Below are 23536 nucleotides of genomic sequence, written 5' to 3' on the forward strand. Positions count from 1 at the left end.
TATCCCTAGTGATTAAGAAATTTTTCACTTTTACTTAATTACATAACACGGGTGTCAAAATACACCATTCGTAAAATTCAGACGGAACGACATCCGGAACCCGAAAAGCGTTTTCTTTTGAGGATATTGATGACGTCATTTCTCGCTTTTTTTCACTTGTTTTTTCAATCAGTCAGTTTGTCCATATAGTAATAAAAAAAAAATTACACAGTGACTTGAAGATATAAATTCTACTTTTTCGTGTTAAAAGCAACATTTTAATCTTTCACTGTGCCCGTTCCTAAAATATCGTTTTATCACTCGCAAATAACATTCATATCTTCGCGCCGCCATGTAATCTCGTCTATATATTACATGTTTTGGCTTGAGACAAATTTCAAAGGATAGACTCTTCTTTCTCCAAAAGAAGTGACCACGAACGAACTGGTGTCCGCATTGTTTTGCAACTTCACGGTATCATTCTCTTTTTTCAGGCCGCGTTTTTATTAATTTATTCTGATCGTGCTTGCTACGTTGTTGAGACGCGTGACTTTAAATTCGCGTGACTTTTATTTCCGTGACTCTTGAAACTAAACTCGAGTACTTTCAATCCGCCATGTTGGATTGAAACATTGAGGACTTTCAACATCATGCCGAGCTGAGATCAAGTCAAGAGAAAAGAGAAACTTACTTCGCTGCTTAAAATGTCTTCCATCGAGTACAACAATTTACTGTCTGAAATAAGTCAGAGACTCGAAGAGCTAAACGTGCTCGATCGTTTACTGTTTATGTGCAGAGGAAAGTTGGCGTCTGGTAGCGAAGACAACATCCAAGATGTGCGGTCGTTGTTTCAAGAATTGGAGGAACAGAATAATCTAGGAGCTGATCGCCTGGAAGAACTGAAAGAGCTACTAAAAGGTGTCGGGGAATGGTCTTTCAACGAAAAAGTCGAAACGTTCGAGAGAAAAAAGAAGGAATATAATCGATTACTTAAACCGATCATCCAGGCACTCGACGAGCTCAATGATGTGGAAAGACTGGTCGCCATTTGCGGAGGAAAGATATCGGAAGAACGTGAGAGCCATATTCAAGATGTTCGCTCATTATTTAAAGAGCTTGAAAACCAGAACAACTTAGGAATTCACCGACTGGGCATCTTGAAAGAGATTCTGACTGAAACGGAGAATCATGATCTCCTCAAGGTAGTGGAGTAGTTTGAAGAACGAAGAAAGCAAGAAGATGAGCTTAAAAGGAAGGAGGATGATTCTAAAAGAAGGAAAGGTATTTGTTTCTTTTAATTCTGTCTTACAAACTGTCACAGGAACTGAGGATAAACTTTGTGAGCTGGAAAAATATGCCGTGTTTATATTGTACTCAACCACGCAGACGCGAGCTAAATGTTTCAGTGCCTTTAAGGTGTCTGTGACAGTTTCAATCCCGGGAGTTAATATACTTTGAAAGTTTCGAAGCAAAGTTTGTTAGCAAAGTTTGTTTGCAAACGTTTTTGAAAAAGTCAGATTAACGAAGGTGAAAGCAAAGGAAATCAGTGTAAAGATCAAATGACATTTCATTTTATTTCTAAACTGCAAACTCGACAAACTGATAGAAAAAATTCATAAACAGATTCTGTAAGTTCACGATATATGTGCTTCGCTGGGTTTCAATAAAACCCAACTTAAACCGGATTTATCGCCGGCTGATTTTGTTTGGAACGACTTTTAGGCTTTTAAACCTATGGCAATCTTTTCTGTGATTCCCAGGTTTGAATTTTTATTCAGATCGTGATTAAAATCTACTTTTGACACTGTCACCCTGATGTGAGACGTGCCTGCACGGAATTATGGTAGTTGTATTCATCATTTGTTTTGATGAATACAACTACCATGATTCCCTGCAGGCGCGTTTCATGGAGGGAATTGGCCATTCTCAAATCGAAAATTAAAAAGCGAGGGACTTTTCTCAGAATTGCAAGTAGCTTTTTTATACCCCTCTCTTCTTCCCCTAACTATTCAATTTCAGAGGACTTGAATGATCAAATTAAGCGAGATGGATTACAATTTGAACCAGCCAACTTCCTGCTGAAGAAACTTTGGTTGGCTGAAAAGAATGAGAAGGTGGCATTATGCTGTGTTTGTTTGGCTATTTGCAACTTTTGTTGATTTGGCGTTTTTTGCTGGATTCAGCTGGTTGCTGGTTTCAGTTTAGGGGTCAGGGCCGTACATAGCGGGGGGGGGGGGGGCAGGGGGGGAATTGCCCCCACCAGGAAAACTAAATGTTTTTTTTTCTGACATAGTGTTTGATTTTGCTGGGCTTTTTCTTGTAGGTATATCGGTCCGAAATCTCAAAAAAACCGACTAATTTACTGAAAAATCTTCCTTCAATGTAAATTCCAAATAATTATTTTGGAAAATCTTTCGAGGCAAACGCCAGTACGAGTCTTCTTATGACAATAATGATTGTGTAATTTGGGCCGCCTGTGGTTTAGAATTTGGCGGGAAACAATTGACATGTTTCTTGCCAACGTTTGTAAAACGTTTCTCTCTCAATACGCTGGGAAAATGTCGGGAAGAAAGCGCGCGGCTCCTGCTCAACGAGGTATAATGGACTTCTTTGACGTCAAAAAAAGGTAAGTATCAAACTACAACGTGTATTACTTAATACATCTAATAGTTGCCTTGGTTGCCGTGTTCAATTCTTAGCTCGTTATATTATGAAAATCGGTGAGCCCCTTCACAGTTTTGTATTAACGTCACCCTGGTAAAGCCTCGTACAACGACTGTTCAACGCCATCGAGCAGACGCGGCACACAACGATCAGCCATCTATCCATTTATAGATCACGTTGTCGGTGAACGTAATTGAAACGAGATTTTCAATCCAGCACGAAGGCCTGATTACCGCTCAAAACCTGTTCCCTTTGTACTTGCCCAAGTTAACTGACAGGCATATCGAGGAGATCAAGAACTACTTCAGCAAGCATCTAGAGTTCTCGGAGAGATAATTTTGACGCAGAGCTGGCAAGGTGGAGGATGAAACACGCAATGGAGCCAGAATCAGAACAAGAGGGAGCAATGGCTTATTGCAGTCCGCAAGAATTTCCCGTCATTTACAAGGTGCTGTCGATCTTTCTAACCACGCCTGTCGGAAGCGTCAGATGCGAACGCTCCTTCTCAGCCCTACGCCGTCTTAAGCTATGGACTCGGTCATCAATGACAGAAGATCGATTAAGTGGCCTTGCTATGCAGTTATTTCAACGCAGAACGGACTTCATTCCCACTCCAAAAGAAATATATGACATGAAATCAAATTGGAGAAGAATCTAGAACAGCCTAATATAGACTCGTTTTTGAGACTTTGTATCCTGATACCGAAACAATTTCAGCTCAGTTCCTTTAAGCTAATCTCTGTTCAAACTAACGAAGGCTTTCAACCCATTTTTGAAACCATCCATACAAAGTGTTAAACTGCTGTTCATAGTATAACTTGAGTTAAAGATGGTATATAAATCACCATTGTGTAGCAGAGACCTCGGGGGCAATTTGAAACTAAACAAGGTGTTTATGCCATAATAAATCATGACAATTTAAAACAAAAGCATCAGTGTGGTTTGTTTCCTTAAAGGTCTTAGAGGCAACCATCTGTGTAGGGGTGAAAACAAAACGTCCAACTAGAAACCCTGCCTGTATACGGGAGACCCCTTTAAAGGTGCGCGGAGTTTGCCCCGTAGACAAAAAATCCTAGGTACGGCCCTGCTCCTCAGGTATAATAGGTTTTACTTTAGATTTAATGATTCTTTGAGGAGCTTCTTTGAGCAATACAGCAGTACGAAACCATATTACATTGTCTTCTAAACATTCTGATTTGAGAGAATCTTTAATCTTGTAACACAGTAAGTTTGTGTGTATGACGTTCTGTCTTTCAGCACAAGCAGTTGCTGTTGCTTCATCCATTGGAAATAAATTGATGGGTGGTAAGTCGTGAGAGTTGTTCTCTTTCGCTTGTAAAAGGTTGTTTGAATTTTGGGTTAGCTATGTTTGCTGCAGCTTGGTGGATTAAATTTTAGATTGCTTTCTCAAACTGTGTTGGTCAGGGATCAATGTATTTCCGGCATGCAAAACTTTTATTAAAAGAGTAACTTATATTTTCAACCATATATACTTACATAAGAGTACTTCTGAAAAGGGGACACATAATTGTGGTTTCTGTCACACATAAACAGTAAATTGTACAGTGAGGCGACATATACAACTAGACAAGGACCCCGTTGGGTGCCCCACCGTTTGCAATATTATCATTTGCGAATTCTACCCGTGGTACCCAGACAAATATTGCACGAAACTTGTCTGGTAGTCTAATAACTCCGGTTTTTTTTTCGTTATTTGCATTTCTTCATTGCTAAACATCAAGACAGTATTCAAAGCGGTTGCAGTAGTTTCTACTGCTGAGCTCTTGATTGGTTGGTTCACCTATGACCAGCTAGTCACCGCCATTAACACCGGCTGTGTGTGCCTCACAGTTCAGGCTGAAACTCTATCGGCTCTCACTACCTTGTGGAATTTATACCACGATGGGACGCTGGAGAGGCGGCTGTACAACTTCTTTGTGACTGACGAAGTAAAAGAACGAGCAGGTGGAGAGACAGTTGAAGTGAAAGTGAGAATCGAGGAAGAAGAATACGACAAAGCACGTTTAGAGTTGATCAATGAAGCTCAAGGTAAGTCAATTTTGTAATCGCGAATTAAATCAGCAAAAACATTTTCAAACGTTTCATTTGGTTGGCCTAAAACATCTGTTGACCTGTCAGCGAGTTTGATCGACAGGTATATATCCAACGATTCTTCAAAAATGAACCCAACAATCCGGGCAAGTCTTGAACAAAAACTTAAGGATTCATAAAAGAAGATATGATAAACTCGATAGCCTGAGCTACATGTAATACAACTTTAAAAGATACATGTAACAGGATTGAAGCCAAAACAGGAAAAGGACAAGATTTCAGAGAGAGGACGAGTTCGGAGCATTTTCTACATCTGTTCGAAACGAAAAGGTCTAAGAAGTATCGAGGAACCTGTTTTCTTGGCAAGCTTGACATAATTATATTTGTAACTGTTTTACTTTTTTTATTGCTATTTTAGAAGCTGCTAGCATTGGTGACGGAGAAAGGATTCGAAGAAACTCTGATTCAGATGTGTATTCCAGAACAAAAGAAGAAGTGCCTCTGTTAAAGCTAAAACACGCTGAGACCAAATTAAAACTTCTCAAAGAGAGAATTGCAGTTATAGAGAAAGAAATCAAGCAATTTTCGTCAGAGATTCTAGAGGCACGTGGTCCGGAAGAAAGATTTGCCTTTTATAAACAGCTCGAGATATCTGAAGGTGAGGAATTGATATTCTAAAGTATATAAAGGAAAACTGTGATGCTTAATTGATTTAATCCCCAAGAAAAAAAATTAAAAGTCTTTTTCCCAATATGGATGGCCGTTTTAGTAACTATTTGACTTGCGGATTTTCCTAAGGAACTCAAGCAATCAGAAACGAAGGCTAACTAAAGTATTTTCATGTAGTAAAATAGTGGAGAATTTCATCAAAACAGAATGTGATCTTGCGTAAGCTATTTTAATAGGAAAGGAATGAAAATCATGAAACAAACTACAGTGTAGACATTCGAACCAGGAGAACGTCAGGACCGTATTTATTTCTGCATTTATTTAGGATTGCCTAACGGGGGCTCTTCCTATAAGCAGGAGAATTCGCGTTTTTTTACTCTAAAACGTCTCTAGTCCTTTGTTTTTTCTAGAGTTAATCATTTGATAATCATAAAAAAGTACAGAATTTTGGACTCTTCTTTGTATCGCGATACATTACAGCAGGGGCCCATCACTATGGTGATGGGCTCCTGATTATAGTCAACCGTATTTCATATAAATTTATGCTTAACATAGCCGTACTCCTTTTCGAAAGAACTGAACCATTTCGTTAGCGAACTGACAGCGCGGAAATTTAGGAGAGAACTTGGATGCGCATTAATTTCTTCTCGAGACTTGCTCACAATGCTAAAGTTTTCAGCAGGCGCGGGGCGAGGTAATACTGTTAAAGCTAAAACACGCTGAGACCGAACTGAAATTTTACAAAGAGAGAATTGCTGTCATAGTGAGAGAAATTGCTGAGGAATTGTTTCCAGAGATTCTAGAGGCATGTGATCCGGAGGAGAAAGCTACCTTTTTGAAACAAAACGAAATATGGAAAGGTGAGGAACTGATATTATAAATTAAAGTTTTCAACAATGATGAGCTGGCTACATGATCCAAGTTTGAATTTCATACCGGTACGTGTTTGTCCCATCTCCCTACTGATGCGAGTTCGTCACTCTGCCAGGTCGAGAGTTATCCTGAGAAATATCCCGCCGCTATTTTGACAAATTAGCATACTCTATTGCTAGAGGCCTACGCGGCCTAAGCGGCCTAACCAGCCCAAGCGAAAATAAAGTTCTGTGTGTGTGTTAAATCATGTAAACGAAGAACAGCCGCTCATTTCGTTATGTGTCCTGGTTTATCACCTGGTAGACTGAGACAGGTTATACCACATGCGTAGTGTTCGTCATTCAAGCAACGATGACGTCGCGTTAGCAACGTTGAACGTGGAATGGAGACAAATTGTCCCTTCGTGTAACCGCGGCTTGAAATCATATTGTCCTACTGGTATCGAACTCGCACCGGTACGAGTTTTCACCTGTAAACGAGACAGTGTGTTTTATTATGATATCCATAATTGAAAAGGAATTGTAATCAGGAGCAGTATTTATCGCGTCTGACGAACATACGGAGGCTGAATTTTACAACCCTCATTAATTGAACTCGCCAAGTAAACTCGCGTAATTACGAGAGTTAAAAGATACTCAGGATGCCAATTATCATGCATTAGTGACTGGAAACGAGTGTGGACGTAACACGCTGATGACGAGAGGCTGTGTGATGTCATCACGTCAAATGACGTAGAATGTTGGCTGAGCATAACGCAGAAGAAGTCATTTCCGAGTTGTCCTTTGCCTCGGCGTCAAAACGAGTCTTCGAGCGGAGCCATTGTTATGAAAATGCGTTTGATCTATAACTTCATTTTCATGCAAATCAAACTCATTTTCATAAGAAAAATTTGCACGAGGACTCGTTTTGAAACAGAGGCGAAAGGCAACCCGGAAATGGACTATTCGCTACCTGAAAAAATAAAAGGGGAGGCGGGGTTTGAGGTGGAAGCGAGGCGGAAAATGGAACACGCGCAATGTCGAGTTGTATGAGCACGGTGTGCATTATCTTGTCGAGATTAAATGAAATTTAAAAAATATAAAATTCCGTCATTCCTTTGTAGTACATACGGGTACGGTAGACATGTTATAATTTTGTTTGTTGTTGTTGTTGTTGTTGTTTTTTCTTTTTGTGGAAATGTTTATAAAGAAAGAGGAAGGATAGGAAAGATAAGCGGATCTGAATAAGTCGAATTACTTGCGTGGGTGGCAGATCCTCGATCTTATTCCCTCTATCTTATCCTTCCCTAACTGTCGATCCAGTGAATAAAATACTTATCCGTACAGTAAAAACAAAGGGGACTTTTGTCTGATTGGCTGATTTGTTACCCTGCTACTCGGACTCTTACTGAGCGCGCGTTGCCGAAATCTTAAAACCAAAGATGGCGTCCGAAAGGGCAATGTAATTTCACGTTTACTTTGCTTCATCGCTTGTTGTAGAGTTTTAGGTAAATGTGCAGTTTTTTTTACTTTGTCCTCTTTTCAGAATGGCAGGAAAATGTAGGGCGGGAAAGCTCAAACTTTTCACAGGTTACCGTTTCCGCTTTTACTAACGAGCAACTGTTTCCCTCGTGGCTTCTTGTAGCTGGTTGTAGGGAGGAAAAATGTTCCGCAACAAATACAAAAAATGTGTTCTAACAGCGCGTATGTAAAGCTTAGAGAAGGGGTAGTGTGTAGAAAGTGCTGCTGCAAGTTAATTAACAAGAGTGCAAGGGTGGTATAGTAACAAAGGAGTTTGTTATATCTTCTTAATTAATTCAATACATGTATCGATCTGTAATAGACCAATTTCAATATATTAAAATTCCGCCTAAAACAAGTTGGCAGACATTTTCTACATCAATTTGGCAATTGACAAATATCATGTATGTACGTACAATATAGTTTTCCAGTAGGGGCCGGGAAGAGGGGAATCTATGTTCCTCTGATTCCCCCAAAATGTCGCTTTCTTCTCCTTTGCTTTTAACTGATTAATTTCTTTGTTTCCTAATATTCAACGTCGACGTCAAAGAACAGGAAAACGATAATTTTCATAATGAGACTTCTGGTCTCCCTGCCGCGCTGGTTACCTGGCAGGATTAACATAATCCATGCAATCTCTTACCTTTATTATGTTTTTTTTTTTTTAAGAAACTTCAAGCATTGGTGAGGGAGAAAGGCTTCGAAGAAACTCTGATTCAGCTTTATTTTTTCGACCTAAGGAAGAAACACCAGTGTTGAAGATAATGAACGAGAGAATAGCAGTTCTAGAGAGAAAAATCGAGCAATTGCCTCCTGAGATTCTACAAGCTTGCAGTCCTGAAGAAAAAGCTACTAAATTTTCGAGACAACAGGAAAGTTGGAAAGGTAATAATTAATATTTTACAGAACGCGGCGCTAAACGTTGCTGTCAACCTCGACGGAGTGTTTTATTACGATACAAGAATGAAAGAAAAACATTAGGCGTAACTTGTGTTTTTATGACATTCAAAAGGTCTCGTAGAATTAAACACCCAACACTAGTCGTACACTAAAAAGTAAACAACGTTCCTGGAAATATGCATGCTCCAGAACTCTTTCTTGCAACCCTGTGGGCAGGGTTACGTTTGAGTCACACTGGAGAGGGACAAAGTCTTGGGGATGGACCAGCGAACGCGTGGCGCCGAAGTCGCTTAGACACTTGCGTGTGTGTTCAAAGGCAAACCTGCTCGTTGGGTGCCCCAGAGTTTTCGACAGCTGGTCGAGACTTGTACAGGGATTCAGTGAGCTAAACTGGTCCCCAGTCCGCATAAAATCCCAAATTGACGCTGCGTACAGATGCAAATCATTTCGCCTGTGACGTGAATTTTATGGTTATATAAGTTTGTCCTTCCATGATCTTTTAAAGGCTCAATTAAATCTTCAGTTGCCGTCATAAGTTCAGTTGCAACACAATCAGATCCTATAAACACGTTGTAGTTACATTTGTTATATATTTTCTGTTGTTATATTTTTAACCAAAGAAGGCCGGGAAAAATGTTTGGATAGTAGCCTGTACAGTGGGCGCTCTCTTATTCCTCTTACTTTCGTCCGTATCCACCCAAAAAAATAAATCACGTATCATGCTCCCATAGAAGAATTTTGATATTGAATAATTATTATTTTACCAAGCACTCGAAGCTGGAGAGACTGATGAAGGAACTGAGGAGCTGGAAATATCTCAACGGCATAAGGTTAAATCAATGGATCCAGGAAAGCTTGCTTTTGTTCAGAAGTATTTAGAAGATGTCCAAGACACTCGTAGCATGACGACAGAAGTAAGTGACAGTGGTTTGGCAACACACACTGCAGCATCTGAAGTTGGAACCGAAGAAATAAACGGTAAACTTGTAATGTTATTTTGTTGTTCACTTACTCAAGTTAAGCTCATATTTTAAAGTGGAATTTTTCCAATTGTCCCGTTAGTGTTAAAACCATGAATTGAGTAAACATTGTAATTATGGAAAACTTTGCATCGTAATAAGGCTGGTTTTCACTAGTGACGGAGTTGTAATCGGAGCCGTAATCAGAAGCGTGGGGTGACACGATCTAATGAAAATCAAACTGACGGAATCGGAAGCAGAACACCGCATCCGCCTACGACTCCGTCGCTTACGATCCAGTGAAAACTAGATTGTCGGAGTCGGAAGCAGGAGCGAAAGAATAAACAAATCACAATGTTCGTTTCCGGGCCTTGTGATTGGTTGGTTCTTCCGTTTCTGCTTCCGACTCCGACGATGTAGTTTTCACTGGATCATAAACGACGGAGCCGTAAACGGAATCGGACGCAATGGAAACGTTCTGATTCTTCCGACTCCGATTCCGTCGAGCTTATGACTCCGCTTACGACTCTCATTTTTGATTTTCACTAGTTAAAAGCGCTCTTACGACTCCGACTACGACTCCGACTCCGACGCCGACTCCGTCGTTACTGAAAACCAGCCTTGTAAGGAAACATAAATTATACTCTAATATGTTGATTATTTTCTTTGCAGAGTGTAGTAAACTTTGCTTGAAAGATCTGAGCGATGATATCACCGTAGAATTGAGTCTAAGGCTACAAGCTGATGGGGCTGCGTTACGAAAATTCTATCAATTTTTCGGTTTCAAAACGAGAGGCCGGTATCTGTCAAGATTCCCATTAGAAGAATTTAAAAAAATGTTTCCCGACACTACAGTCAGCGTGTTGAAAGAGTGTTTTGAGGTCCTGCGGTTGTACGATCTCGTTGAGATTCTGGAAAAAGTGAAACCACGTTCCCTTCGCCCCGCTGTTTCCCCAGAGCAAATTGAAAAATTGCGGAGAGCAGATGATCGGCCCACAAAGTATCACAGTGATGTGGCAGTCTTGGTTGTCAATCACACTGTCGGCCACGAAGAGGACCTTGTTGTCAGGGAAAACGCAGAAAAGATTGAAACATTTCTTAAAGATCTGAATTCGCGGAACGAAGTGACGATAATATCATTGGCTAGTCCACAAGAGACCCGTGAGTTTCTGATGGAGCTAAAAGAGAGAAACCGCAGAATAGGATACCACCGTTTCTCAGAAGAAAGACCCAAGAGTATACTTCAACAGAGGGCGCGTTTACATGAGGAATTGGAGAAAGTAACACAGACGGAGATAGGGCGTAAACAAAGACAGAGACTGCAACGGGTACTGCAGTTTAGAGGTGAAGTGGTAAACGCTGAAAAAGCGGCAAAAAGGGATGTGGAAAAGCTGCAAGAGCTAGAGAAGGAGAATACCAAAGCTATATCAACGGCTATGGACAAATGGATTCACAATCAAGGTTAGTTGACTTCATATACATACATACATGACATACATGTTTATTCAAATTAATTCGAAAAGGGAATTTCAATATAACTCTCCTAAAAAAGAATAAAAATTACAATTAAAATTACATTAAAAGTTATTGAAGGAGGAAAAAAAATCTATTTGGTACATTACAATTTTAAAAATGATCTGAGTCTTAATTTAAAGAGTTCGAGGCTTCCCGCTTCAACAATATTCTTAGGTAGACTGTTCCAATCACCAGTTACTCTAATGAAAAACGAATCTTTAAAACAGTTGATTCTAGTTGATTTTAAGGAAAGTTTATATGAGTTTCATAAGCATGTTTAACGTACACAGCGAATAAAGATGATTTCCAAGTATTACAAAGCCACTAATTCAAACTGAGTAAACTGACTTGATATGCGAGTCGATGCCTGGATGAAAATCAAGTTATGCTATCTAGCTACAATCTGTTTCATTATGGGTTCAATTTCATTTAAGGTTTGTTATCATTTCTTCTATATTGAACCATTTTTTGCAATCAGTCAGCCATAGTCAGTGGTGATGCATCTATTGCTTCCCTATGTTCTTGGTGTTTTTGCTTCACTGAGATGACCTTTGTTTTGTTTTGTTTTTTATTTTTTTCTACAGAGAAATTTACCTGTGTTGTGGTATTTATAATCAGTGAAGACAAGTTGAACACAGAAGCTAATTTGGAGGAATGTGTTGTTGAGAAGTTAGCATTAATTCCAGATCATGCCAAACTCGTGGTTAGCTCTCACGTCGAGTGGAAAAGCATCGCTAAAGTTCCCGAAACTCTCCATGTAGTGTATCGTGATCGCGGAGACGTATCAGTCCTCACTCGGATAATTGAGATTTTCAACAAGCGTTGGCAAACATTGGATCTTATTTCCATGATGCAAGAATTAAAAAGAGCTACCAATAGAGATTCTCAGGGTAGGCATTATAGGATTCCTTGCATGTATATCAAGGACAGTTTGTCTAGTCTTCCGACATTTCAGAAAAAGCAAGAGGAACATTCCTCTTAAATGACATGTACTGTGTGTTTAAGCGTTTAGTTACCACTGATTCTAAGCTAGCAAGTTCTATAATTGTTTAGAGGTTTAGGTGATAGATAATGTAACTTACTAATCACGCCCAGCGCCCTCTTTCTTATTTTTCGTCCGTAATTTAAGCAAACCCTACACGTTTCCACAGTACAGGCTTGCAAAACGTTACTTTGAAAAGGCTGTAGGAAGAAAGAGCTCCCTGTGAGCTTTCACTTTACAAAGTTAGTCGTCAAATTTTCAGTAATGTAAATACAGCGGAATTCAGAACGGTTTTCAACTGAGTCTTTATAGTTCAGAATTGCTTTTATTAACTCTTTTTGCCCCACTTCGCCCTGTGTTTGGCTTACGTAATTTACTGTACAACCTGGCATGCGTGAAGTCATATTCTATTTCCCGCGCTTCCATTGTCGTTTCTTGTATTTTCTTCTTGCCATCAGTGGTGTGGTTCACTACATTGTTTGTGTTTGTTATCGTTGTTTGACACTCAATTGAAGACCGCTCGTAATATACTGGTTTAGTTGTCATGAGCGGAGTACATATTCTGTGCTCACTGTTATGTGTACTTTTGCCATCGTAACACGTACAAATAGAGTCGAAGCTATCCTTCGTTAGAGTTTAAATATAAGGTAGGTTTCGGTCAATAGACGGTGAACCTCTCTAAGTTAAAATGAGGAACTGAAGAACAGTGGGAATTTTAATGCCCCTCTTAACTACCAAATAGCAGAATTTCGTCATTTTATTGAGTTTGAAAACCTGTGAAAAGAAAATCAGGTCATTTGCGGCCTTTTCTACGGGTTCGTCACGTGACCAGCTGACTTGACCTCTTATCACGGTAACGTCAGATTTCATTGCCTCGCTCTTTGGTTTTCTCGGTTTCTTTGTCCCGGAAAATGTTTAAGGTAGAAGCTAACATGCCATTGATATGTTCTGTATTAGCTTGTATTATCAGTTTTAGTCTGCTCTTTCTTACCTGTCGTAAATTTAGTTAAATCCAGCTCTTAATTTGAGGGAACAAGGGATCTCTGTACTGTTGATGGCAACTTCAGCTAAAATATTTTGAAAACATTCGGCATTTTGAGCTACATTGGCCGCGTACAAAATTACCTTTAAGTTAAAGGATACCTGGAAATAATAGTTTACTAAGATAGGAAAAAAAAAAAACACCAAATAGATGATCATAAACCATAAAGGAACAAGGATGGTAAAGGATGGAGAAGGTTGACCCGGATTATAAACGACGAACTTGAAAACTTTAGGCTAAACTTTTCAAGATGCGCAAACCGTGACGTAGCTCCTTTAAATAGAACGTTTCTGTCAATGCATTCTAAAATGGCGGCGATGACGTCACAGGAAAACCAAGATTGGGTGTATTACCTCTTGCAAGCTTCCTTTGTTTATTTTCCTATTTTAGATGATGTTATTCTAAAGTGCTTTATTCTTTTGAATAACTGTTATACGTATTGTGAAAAGGGCCTTTTCGGGAAAGGTAACTTACACAAGTAACTAAATTGCTTACCTTTTTCGCAAGTAATTATATATAACTTCTCTGGTATGATAAGTCGTTGTTATGTCATATGTTTAAACATTGCACCATGCGCAGTTTAATTCGAGCGGATTTTAGATTAGTGGACGTTTCTCATTATGAAAATTGTAGAATAGTTTTAAAAAAATATGTATTAAAAAAAGTTTGTTTAACTGTTGATGTTAATTTGTAATTGCCCAGCAACCAAATTACCACTGAAAATCACTCACAGGAACTTAAAACAGAACTCAGATGGAATAAGGGAACTTTGATCGAAATGAAGGCATGATTACGAGTACAATGTCGCTCTCAGAGCTGTTGTTCATCTTTGCTGCTTAACTTAAGATCACTGACCCTTATTTAATGGACCATTTCCGAGTTGCCTTTTGCCTCTGTGTCAAAACGAGTCTTCGTGCAAAACCATTCATTATGAAATGTGTTTCCCGTAACTCACCAGTTTCATCTGAAAGGTTTTGCAAGAGGATTCGTTTTGAAACAGAGGCATAAGGTAACTCGGTAATGGCCTATCGAGCACAGTTGAACTCTTGAAGTTCGATTATGTTCGATTGACTAAGCCGGGCTTTCAAAACCGGTTTCAACGGCTTTCCAAGTCATGTGTTAGCAAGAAATGAGATTTCGAAACAATTTTGTAGTACAGTATTACATATCTTAATTAAAATAAATATCTTAATTGACCACTCCCCTAATGGGGCTTTTCAGGGCCAATGAAACCAAATGATGAAACAAATGATGCAAATGATCTTCAACATCTTAGCAACTTAAATTGTTATCACAATAATCAGCTATATTTCTGCACTCTTTATTTTCAAGCCAAATCGAACCCTGTTGGGTTCCATTGAGTTCGCTAATAGAGCTCGCCAGAAAGTTGAAGTGCGATTGATTTTCTGTTTGGTTTAGTTCGCATGATATTTCTGGTGACGTCACAACCCCTGTCACGATCATTGTATCGCTGTGCGTTATGAAACGTGAATAATCTTCATCAATGGTCCCTTCAATTCCATACAAGATTTCATTCTGAAACTTGGCCACATCTCTAATATCGTACATCGATTATTTTTCGACAAAGTAACGAAGATTTCAAACGACTTGGAAATTCGACCTCAACCAAGGGAAAACATCTGTTCACAAGCGCTCACATAACTTTTTACAAGACAATGAACATCATCCCACGTTAAATCATAGTTAGCTACTAACTATGGTTAAATGCTGTAACTTTTTCTCGGGTACCCTAGCCTAGGCAAGCCTCCTGGGGTGAAGCAAGTTTGCAAATCACGATGGCTAAGGAAACAGAACTTTATCCCTAGTGATTAAGAAATTTTTTGCTTTTACTTAATTACATAACACGAGTGTCAAAATACACCATTCGTAAAATTCAGACGGAACTATATCCGGAACCCGAAAGGCGTTTTCTTTTGAGGATACGGAAGACGTCATTTCTCGCTTTTTCCCTGTTTTTTTTTTTTTTTTTTTTTTTTTTTTTTTCAATCAGTCAGTTTGTCCATATAGTAATAAAAAGAAAATTAGACGGTGACTTGAAGATATAAATTCTACTTTCTCGTGTTAAAAGCAACATTTTAATCTTTCACTGTGCCCGTTCGTAAAATATCGTTTTATCACTCGCAAATAGCATTCGTATCTTCGCGCCGCCATGTGATCTCGTCTATATATTAAATGTTTTGGCCTGAGACAAATTTCAAAGGATAGACTCTTCTTTCTCCGAAACAAGTGACCACGAACGAACTGGTGTCCGCATTGTTTTGCAACTTCACGGTATCATTCCCTTTTTTCAGGCTGCGTTTTTATTAATTTATTCTGATCGTGCTTGTTACGTTGTTGAGACGCGTGACTTTAAATTCGCGTGACTTTTATTTCCGTGACTCTTGAAACTAAATTCGAGTACTTTCAACCCGCCATGTTGGATTGAAACATTGAAGACTTTCAACATCATGCCGAGCTGAGATCAAATCAAGAGAAAAGAGAAACTTACTTCGCTGCTTAAAATGTCTTCCATCGAGTACAACAATTTACTCTTTGAAATAAGTCAGAGACTCGAAGAGCTGAACGTACTCGATCGTTTGTTGTTTATGTGCAGAGGGTAGTTGGCGTTTGGTAGCGAAGACAACATTCAAGATGTGCGGTCGTTGTTTCAAGAATTGGAAGAACAGAATAATCTAGGAGCTGATCGCCTGAAAGAAATGAAAGAGCTACTAAAAGGTGTCGGGGAATGGTCTTTGAACGAAAAAGTTGAAACGTTCGAGAGAAAAAAGAAGGAATATAATCGATTACTTAAACAGATCATCCAGGTACTCGACGAGCTCAATGATGTGGAAAGACTGGTCGCCATTTGCCGAGGAAAGATATCGGAAGAACGTGAGGGCCATATTCAAGATGTTTGCTCATTATTTAAAGAGCTTGAAAACCAGAACAACTTAGGAATTCACCGACTGGGCATCTTGAAAGAGATTCTGACTGAAACGGAGTAATTTTTTACGGCCAATTTCCTCTATGAGACGTGCCTGCAGGGAATCATGGTAGTTGTATTCATCATTAATTTCAATTGATGAATACAACTACCATGATTCCCTGCAGGTGCACTTCATAGACTTAACTGAATCAGAAATAAAAAGCAAAGTACAAGGTACTTTTCGGGTATGCTCGAATGATCCGAACAATAAGGGGATAATTATAGAATACTATCGAGTCAGAATTGCAAGTAGCTTATTTATATCCCTCCCCTCGTCCCCTAACTTCAATGTCAGAGGGCTGAAACTTGAATGAGGAAATGAAGTACAATATAAACTAGCAAACGTCCAGCTGAAGAAGCTGTGGTTTGTCGAAAGGAATGGGAAGGTACCATTATGCTGTGTTTGTTTGGCTATTTGCAACTTTTGTTGATTCAGCGTTTTTTCGTGGATTCAGCTGGTTGCTGGTTTCAGTTGAGAGGTATAATCGGTTTTACTTTAAATTCAATGATTCTATAAGGGAGCTTATTTGAGCAATACAGCATTACAAAACCATATGACATTGTCTCCTAAACATTCTGATATGAGAGAATCTTTAATCTTGTAACACAGTAAGTTTGTGAGTATGACGTTCTGTCTTTTTGTTTCAGCACAAGCAGTTGCTGTTGTTTCATCCATTGGAAATAAATTGATGGGTGGTAAGCTGTGAGAGTTGTTCTCTTTCGCTTGTTATTGTGATTGAAAGCTGTTTGGCTTTTGGGCTAGCTATGTTAACTGCAGCTTATTACATTAAATTTGTAGGCCACTTTCTCAAACTGTGTTGGTCAGAGATAAATGTATTTCCGGTATGCAAAAATTTTGATAAAAGAGTTAGTTATATTTTCAACTATATATAGTTACATAAGAGTATTTATGGAAAGGAGACTCATAATTGTGGTTTCTGCCACATAAACAGTAAATTGTACAGTGAGGCGACATTTACAACTAGACAAGGACCCCGTTGGGTGCCCCCCCCCCCGGTTTGTAATATTATTATTTGCGAATTCTACCCGTGGTACCCAGACAACTATGTCACGAAACTTGTGTGGCACGCTACATGTTGTTTTTGTTCTTTGCATTTCCTCAGTGCTAAACATCAAGACAGTATTCAAAATGGTTGCAGGTGGTATAACAGTAGTGTCTACCATGGAAGTCTTGAGTCGTTGGTCCACGTTTGACCAGCTAGTTACCGCCGTTAATACCTGCGTTCTTCCCGCTGGCACCAGTCTGGTGAATCTAACTGATGGCTGTGTGTGTCTCACAGTTCAGGCTGAAACTCTATCAGCTCTTACTGCCTTGTGGAATTTATACCAAGATGGGACGCTGGAGAGGCGGCTGTACGACTTCTTTGTGACTGACGAAGTACAAGAACGTGCAGGAGGAGAGACAGTTGAATTGAATGTGACCATCGAGGAAGAAGAATACGACAAAGCTCGTTTAGAGTTGATCAATGAAGCTCAAGGTAAGTCAATTTTGTAACCTCAAATTAAATCAGCAAAAACGTTTCACCTGGTTAGTCTAAAAACATTTGTTGACCTGTCAGCAAGCTTGATCATGATCAGCAAGCAAGAAGGAGAGATCTGGCGATTCTTAATAGATAAACCCAACAATCTGGGGAGGTCTTGACCAAAAACTTAAAGATTCATGGTAGAAAATATGATAGGCTTGATAGCAGAAGCTAAAAGAGATGTAAATAATTAAGCTACAATCAAGCTTTCGCAGAGAGTGCAAGAGTGCAGAGCATTTTCTATATCAGTTCGCTACGAAACGTTCTATGAAGTATTGGGGAACGTGTTTTCTTGACAAGCTTGAAATAATTATATTTGTAACTGCTTTGCTTTTTTTTATTGCTTTATTAGAAGCTACTAGCCTTGGTGACGGAAAAAGGATTCGGAGAAACTCTGATTCACATGTGTATTCCGGAACAAAAGAAGAAGTGCCACTGTTAAAGCTAAAACACGCCGAGACCGAGGAATTGTCTCCAGAGATTCTAGAGGCATGTGATCCTGAAGAGGATCCTGAGGAGAAAGCTACCTTTTTGAAACAAAACGAAATATGGAAAGGTGAGGAACTGATATTATAAATTAAAGTTTTCAACAATGATGAGCTGGCTACATGATCCAAGTTTGAATTTCATACCGGTACGTGTTCGTCCCATCTCCCTACTGATGCGAGTTCGTCGCTCTATCAGGTCGAGCGTTATCCTGAGAAAAATCCCGCCGCTATTTTGGCAACTTCGCATACTCTATTGCTAGAGGCCTACGCGGCCTAAGCGGCCTAACCAGCCCAAGCGAAAATAAAGTTCTGTAAGTGTGTTAAATCATGTAAACGAAGAACAGCCGCTCATTTCGTTATGTGTCCTGGTTTATCACCTGGTAGACTGAGACAGGTTATACCACATGCGTAGTGTTCGTCATCCAAGCAAAGATGACGTCACGTTAGCAGCGTTAAACGTGGAATGAAGACAAATTGTCCCTTCGTGTAACCGCGGCTTGAAATCATATTGTCCTACCGGTATGGAACTCGCACCAGTGTTTTATTATGATATCCATAATTGAAAAGGAATTGTAATCAGGAGCAGTATTTATCGCGTCTGCCGAACATACGGAGGCTGAATTTTTACAACCCTCATTAATTGAACTTGTATCCAGACCAAGTAAAATCGCGTAATTACGAGAGTTAAAAGATACTCAGGATGCCAATTATCATACATTAGTGACTGGAAACGAGTGTGGACGTAACACGCTGATGATGAAAGGCTGTATGATGTCATCACGTCAAATGACGTAGAATGTTGGCTGAGCATAACGCAGAATAAGCCATTTCCGAGTTGTCCTTTGCCTCTGCGTCAAAACGAGTCTTCGTGCGAGGCCATTGTTATTAAAATGCGTTTGATCTATGACTTCATTTTCATGCAAATCAAACTCATGTTCATAGGAAACGTTTGCACGAGGACTCGTTTTGAAAAAGTAAAAGGGGGGGGGGGGTTGAGGTGGAAGCGAGGTGGAAAATGGAACATGCGCAATGTCGAGTTGTATGAGCACGGTGTGCATTATCTTGTCGAGATTAAATGAAATTTAAAAAATATAAAATTCCGTCATTCCTTTGTAGTACATACGGGTACGGTAGACATGTTACAATTTTGTTTGTTGTTGTTGTTGTTGTTGTTTTTCTTTTTGTGGAAATGTTTATAAAGAAAGAGGAAGGATAGGAAAGATAAGCGGATCTGAATAAATCGAATTACTTGCGTGGGTGGCAGATCCTCGATCTTATTCCCTCTATCTTATCCTTCCCTAACTGTCGATCCAGTGAATAAAATACTTATCCGTAGAGTAAAAACAAAGGGAACTTTTGTCTGATTGGCTGATTTACCCTGCTACTCAGACTATTACTGAACGCGCGCTGCCGAAATTTTAAAAACAAAGATGGCGTCCGAAAGAGCAATGTAATTTCATGTTTACTTTCCTTCATCGCTTGTTCTAGAGTTTTAGATAAATATTGCAGTTTTTTAATTTGTCCTTTTTTTCAGAATGGCAGGAAAATGTAGGGCGGGAAAGCTCAAACTTTTCACAGTTTACCGTTTTCGCTTTTACTGGCGAGCAACTGTTTCCCTCGTGGCTTCTTGTAGCTGGTTGTAGGGAGGAAAAATGCTCCGCAACAAATACAAAAAAATGTGTTCTAACAGCGCGTATGTAAAGCTTAGAGAAGGGGTAGTGTGTAGAAAGTGCTGCTGCAAGTTAATTAACAAGAGTGCAAGGGTGGTATAGTAACAAAGGAGTTTGTTATATCTTCTTAATTAATTCAATACATGTATCGATCTGTAATAGACCAATTTCGGTATATTAAAATTCAGCCTAAAACAAGTTGCCAGACATTTTCTACATCAATTTCGCAATGGACAAATATCATGTATATACGTACCATATAGTTTTCCAGTGGGGGTGGGGAGGGGGGGAATCTATGTTTCTCTGATCCCCCAAAAATGTCGCTTTCTTCTCCTTTGCTTTGAACTGATTAATTTCTTTGTTTCCTAATATTTAACGTCGACGTCAAAGAACGGGAAAACGATAATTCTCATAATGAGACTCCTGGTCTCCCTGTCGCGCTGGTTTCTGGGCAGGATTAATATAATCCATACAATCTCTTACCTTCTTTACGTTTTTTGTTTGTTAAGAAACTGCAAGCATCGGTGAGGGAGAAAGGCTTCGGAGAAACTCTGATTCAGCTGTTTTTTTTCGACGTAAGGAAGAAACGCCAGTGTTGAAGATAATGAACGAGAGAATAGCAGTTCTAGAGAGAAAAATCGAGCAATTGCCTCCTGAGATTCTACAAGCTTGCAGTCCTGAAGAAAAAGCTACTAAATTTTCGAGACAACAGGAAAGTTGGAAAGGTAATAATTAATTTTTTACAGAACACGACGGTAAACGTTGCCGTCAACCTCGACTGAGTATTTTATTACGATACAAGAATGAAAGAAAAACATTAGGCGTAACTTGTGTTTTTATGACATTCAAAAGGTCTCGTAGAATTAAACACCTAGCACTAGTCGTACACTAAAAAGTAAACAACGTTCATGGAAATATGCATGCTCCAGAACTCTTTCTTGCAACCCTGTTGGCAGGCTTACGTTTGAGTCACACGGGAGAGGGACAAAGCCTTGGGGATGGACCAGCGAACGCGTGGCGCCGAAGTCGCTTAGACACTTGCGTGTGTTCAAAGGCAAGCCTGTTCGTTGGCTGCCCCAGAGTTTTCGACAGCTGGACGAGATTTGTACAGGGATTCAGTGAGTTAAACTGGTCCCCAGTCCGCATAAAATCGGAAATTGACGCTGCATAAATATGCAAATGATTTCACCTGTGATGTGAATTTTATGGTTATATAAGTTTTGTCCTTCTATTACCTTTCAAAGGCTCAATGAAATCTTCATTGCCGTCATAAGTTTGCAACACAATCAGATCCTATAAACACGTTGTAGTTACATTTGTTGTATATTTTCTGTTGTTATGTTTTTAACCAAAGATGAAAGAGAAAGGAAAAATTTTGGATAGTAACCTGCACAGTGGGTGGCTCTCTTATTCCTCTCACTTTCGTCCGAATTCATCCAAAAAAATAAATCACGTATGATGCTCCCATAGACGAATTTTGATATTTATTAATTATTATTTTACAAAGCACTCGAAGCTGGAGAGACAGATGAAGGAACTGACGAGCTGGAAATATCTCAACGGCGTAAGGTTAAATCAATGGATCCAGGAAAGCTTGCTTTTGTTCAGCAGTATTTAGAAGATGTCCAAGACACTCGTAGCATGACGACAGAAGTAAGTGACAGTGGTTTGGCTACACACACTACAGCATCTGAACTTGGAACCGAAGAAATAAACGGTAAACTTGCAATGTTATCTTATTGTTCACTTACTCACGTTAAGCTCATATTTTAAAGTGAAAATTTTCCAATTGTCCCGTTAGCGTTAGAACCATGAATTGAGTAAACATTGTAATTATGGAAAACTTTGCAACCTAAGGAAACATAAATTATACTTTAATGTGTTGATTATTTTCTTTGCAGAGAGTAGTAAACTTTGCTTGAAAGATCTGAGCAGTGATGTCACCGTAGAATTGAGTCTAAGGCTACAAGTTGATGAGGCTGCGTTGGAAAAATTCTATCAATTTTTTGGGCTCAAAATGGGAGGCCGGTATCCGTTAATAGCCAGATTCCCATTAGAAGAAATTAAACAAATGTTTCCCGACACTACAGTCAGCGTGTTGAAAGAGTGTTTTGAGGTCCTGCGGTTGTACGATCTCGTTGAGATTCTGGAAAAAGTGAAACCACGTTCCCTTCGTCCTGCTGTTTCCCCAGAACAAATAGAAAAATTAAGGAGAACAAATGATCGGCCCACAAAGTATCACAGTGATGTGTCAGTCTTGATTGTCGGTAACACTGTCGAAGAGGACATTGTTGTCAGGGAAAACGCAGAAAAGATTGAAACATTTTTTAAAGATCTGAATTCGCGGAACGAAGTGACGATAATATCATTGGCTAGTTCACAAGAGATCCGTGAGTTTCTGATGGATATAAAAGAGAGAAACCGCGAAATAGAATACTACCGTTTCATAGAGGAAAAATTCGAAATTGTACTTCAAACGAAGGCTTGTTTATAGAAGGAATTGGAGAAAATAATGCAGATGGAGAAAGGACGGAGACTGGAACTGGAACTGGAACTTAGTGAGGTTAAACAGCGAGAACTGCGGCTTAGAGCTGAACTGGAAAACGTTGCAAAAGCGGAGAGGGATGTCGAGAAGCTGAAAGAGCTAGAGAAGGAGAGTGCGAAACCTGTACTAACGGCCATGGACAAATGGATTCACAATCAAGGTTAGTTGACCTCATATACATACATACATGTCTATTCAAATAAACTCGAAAAGGGAGTTTCAATATAACTCTCCTAAAAAAGAATAAAAGTTACAATTAAAATTACATTAAAAATTACTGAACGAAGAAAAAAAATCTATTTGGTAAATTACAATTTTAAAAATGATCCGAGTCTTAATTTAAAGAGCAGGTAATTTGCTGTTGAAGCTTCCCGCTTCAACAGTGTTCTTAAGTAGACTGTTCCAATTACCAGTCACTCTAATGAAAAGCGAATCTTTAAAACAGTTGATTCTAGTTGATTTAAAGAAAAGTTTATATCAGTTTCATAACGTACGCAGCGAATAAAGATAATTTCCAAGTATTACAAAGCCGCTAATTCAAACTGAATAAAACTTGATATCTGTGCCTCGACGAAAATCAAGTTATGCTATCTACAATCTGTTTCATTATTGTTCAATCTTATTTAAGGTTTGCAATCATTTCTTCTATACTGAACCATTTTTTGCCATAGTCGGTTGAGGATGTACCCCGATATGAGGGCTTGTGACTTCGGTGATGTATCTATTCAGTGGCGGATCCAGACCTTGAGCTAAGGGTGGGGGGGAACGATTCTTTTTTTGCTTGCCCTGCCTGCTTTTCTCTCTTCTGCGATTCCTTTTTACCCAAAATAAGGGGGGCGGGCCCCTCGTCCCCCTGCCCTAGATCCGCCACTGCCATTGCTTCCCAATGTTCTTGGTGTTTTTACTTCACTAAGATGACCTTTGATTTTTTTTTGGGATTTTTTTTTCTATAGAGAAATTCACTTGTGTTGTGGTATTTCTAATCAGTAAACCTGAGTTCTACACTAAAGCAAATTTGGAGGAATGTGTTGTTGAGAAGTTGGCATTAATTCCCGATCATGCCAAACTCGTGGTGAGCTCTTACGGGTTGAAAGGCATTGCTGAAGTTCCCGAAACTCTTCATGTCACAGTGTATCGTGATCGCGAAGACCTATCAGCCCTCACTCGGA

The 23536-nt window shown here is 39.3% G+C and overlaps 3 protein-coding genes and 1 pseudogene across 3 annotated transcripts in view; all 4 read left to right on the plus strand.

Moving 5' to 3' along the window:
• Window positions 1–13609, plus strand: part of LOC145478788 (uncharacterized) — a 71074-nt gene extending 57465 nt beyond the window's left edge. The window contains exon 9 of the mRNA XM_081456949.1: window positions 11872–13609. Coding sequence (XP_081313075.1) covers window positions 11872–12092 — 221 coding nt within the window. The 3' untranslated portion in view covers window positions 12093–13609. The remainder of the gene's footprint in view (window positions 1–11871) is intronic.
• Window positions 1052–23536, plus strand: part of LOC145478798 (uncharacterized) — a 37400-nt gene continuing 14915 nt past the window's right edge. The window contains exons 1-4 of the mRNA XM_081456968.1: window positions 1052–1260; window positions 3901–3948; window positions 17245–17619; window positions 18017–18220. Of these exons, the coding sequence (XP_081313094.1) occupies window positions 3942–3948; window positions 17245–17619; window positions 18017–18220 (586 nt within the window). The 5' untranslated portion in view covers window positions 1052–1260; window positions 3901–3941. The remainder of the gene's footprint in view (window positions 1261–3900; window positions 3949–17244; window positions 17620–18016; window positions 18221–23536) is intronic.
• Window positions 4592–11061, plus strand: LOC145480111 (uncharacterized). The gene is made up of 4 exons (XM_081458572.1): window positions 4592–4692; window positions 8477–8621; window positions 9405–9614; window positions 10268–11061. The coding sequence occupies exons 1-4, from the start codon at window positions 4681–4683 to the stop codon at window positions 11059–11061; spliced, it is 1161 nt and encodes a 386-aa protein (XP_081314698.1). The 5' UTR covers window positions 4592–4680.
• Window positions 15260–16139, plus strand: LOC145480112 (uncharacterized; annotated as a pseudogene).

This window comes from Orbicella franksi, chromosome 2 (genome assembly GCF_964199315.1).
Source record: "Orbicella franksi chromosome 2, jaOrbFran1.1, whole genome shotgun sequence".
Lineage (NCBI taxonomy): Eukaryota > Metazoa > Cnidaria > Anthozoa > Scleractinia > Merulinidae > Orbicella > Orbicella franksi.

Excerpts from the sequence above, each read along its gene's own strand:
- LOC145480111 (XM_081458572.1), top strand. Across the intron at positions 8,622-9,404 it reads ACAACAGGAAAGTTGGAAAG|CACTCGAAGCTGGAGAGACT; the intron begins GTAATAATTAAT and ends TATTTTACCAAG. Across the intron at positions 9,615-10,267 it reads TGGAACCGAAGAAATAAACG|AGTGTAGTAAACTTTGCTTG; the intron begins GTAAACTTGTAA and ends TTTTCTTTGCAG.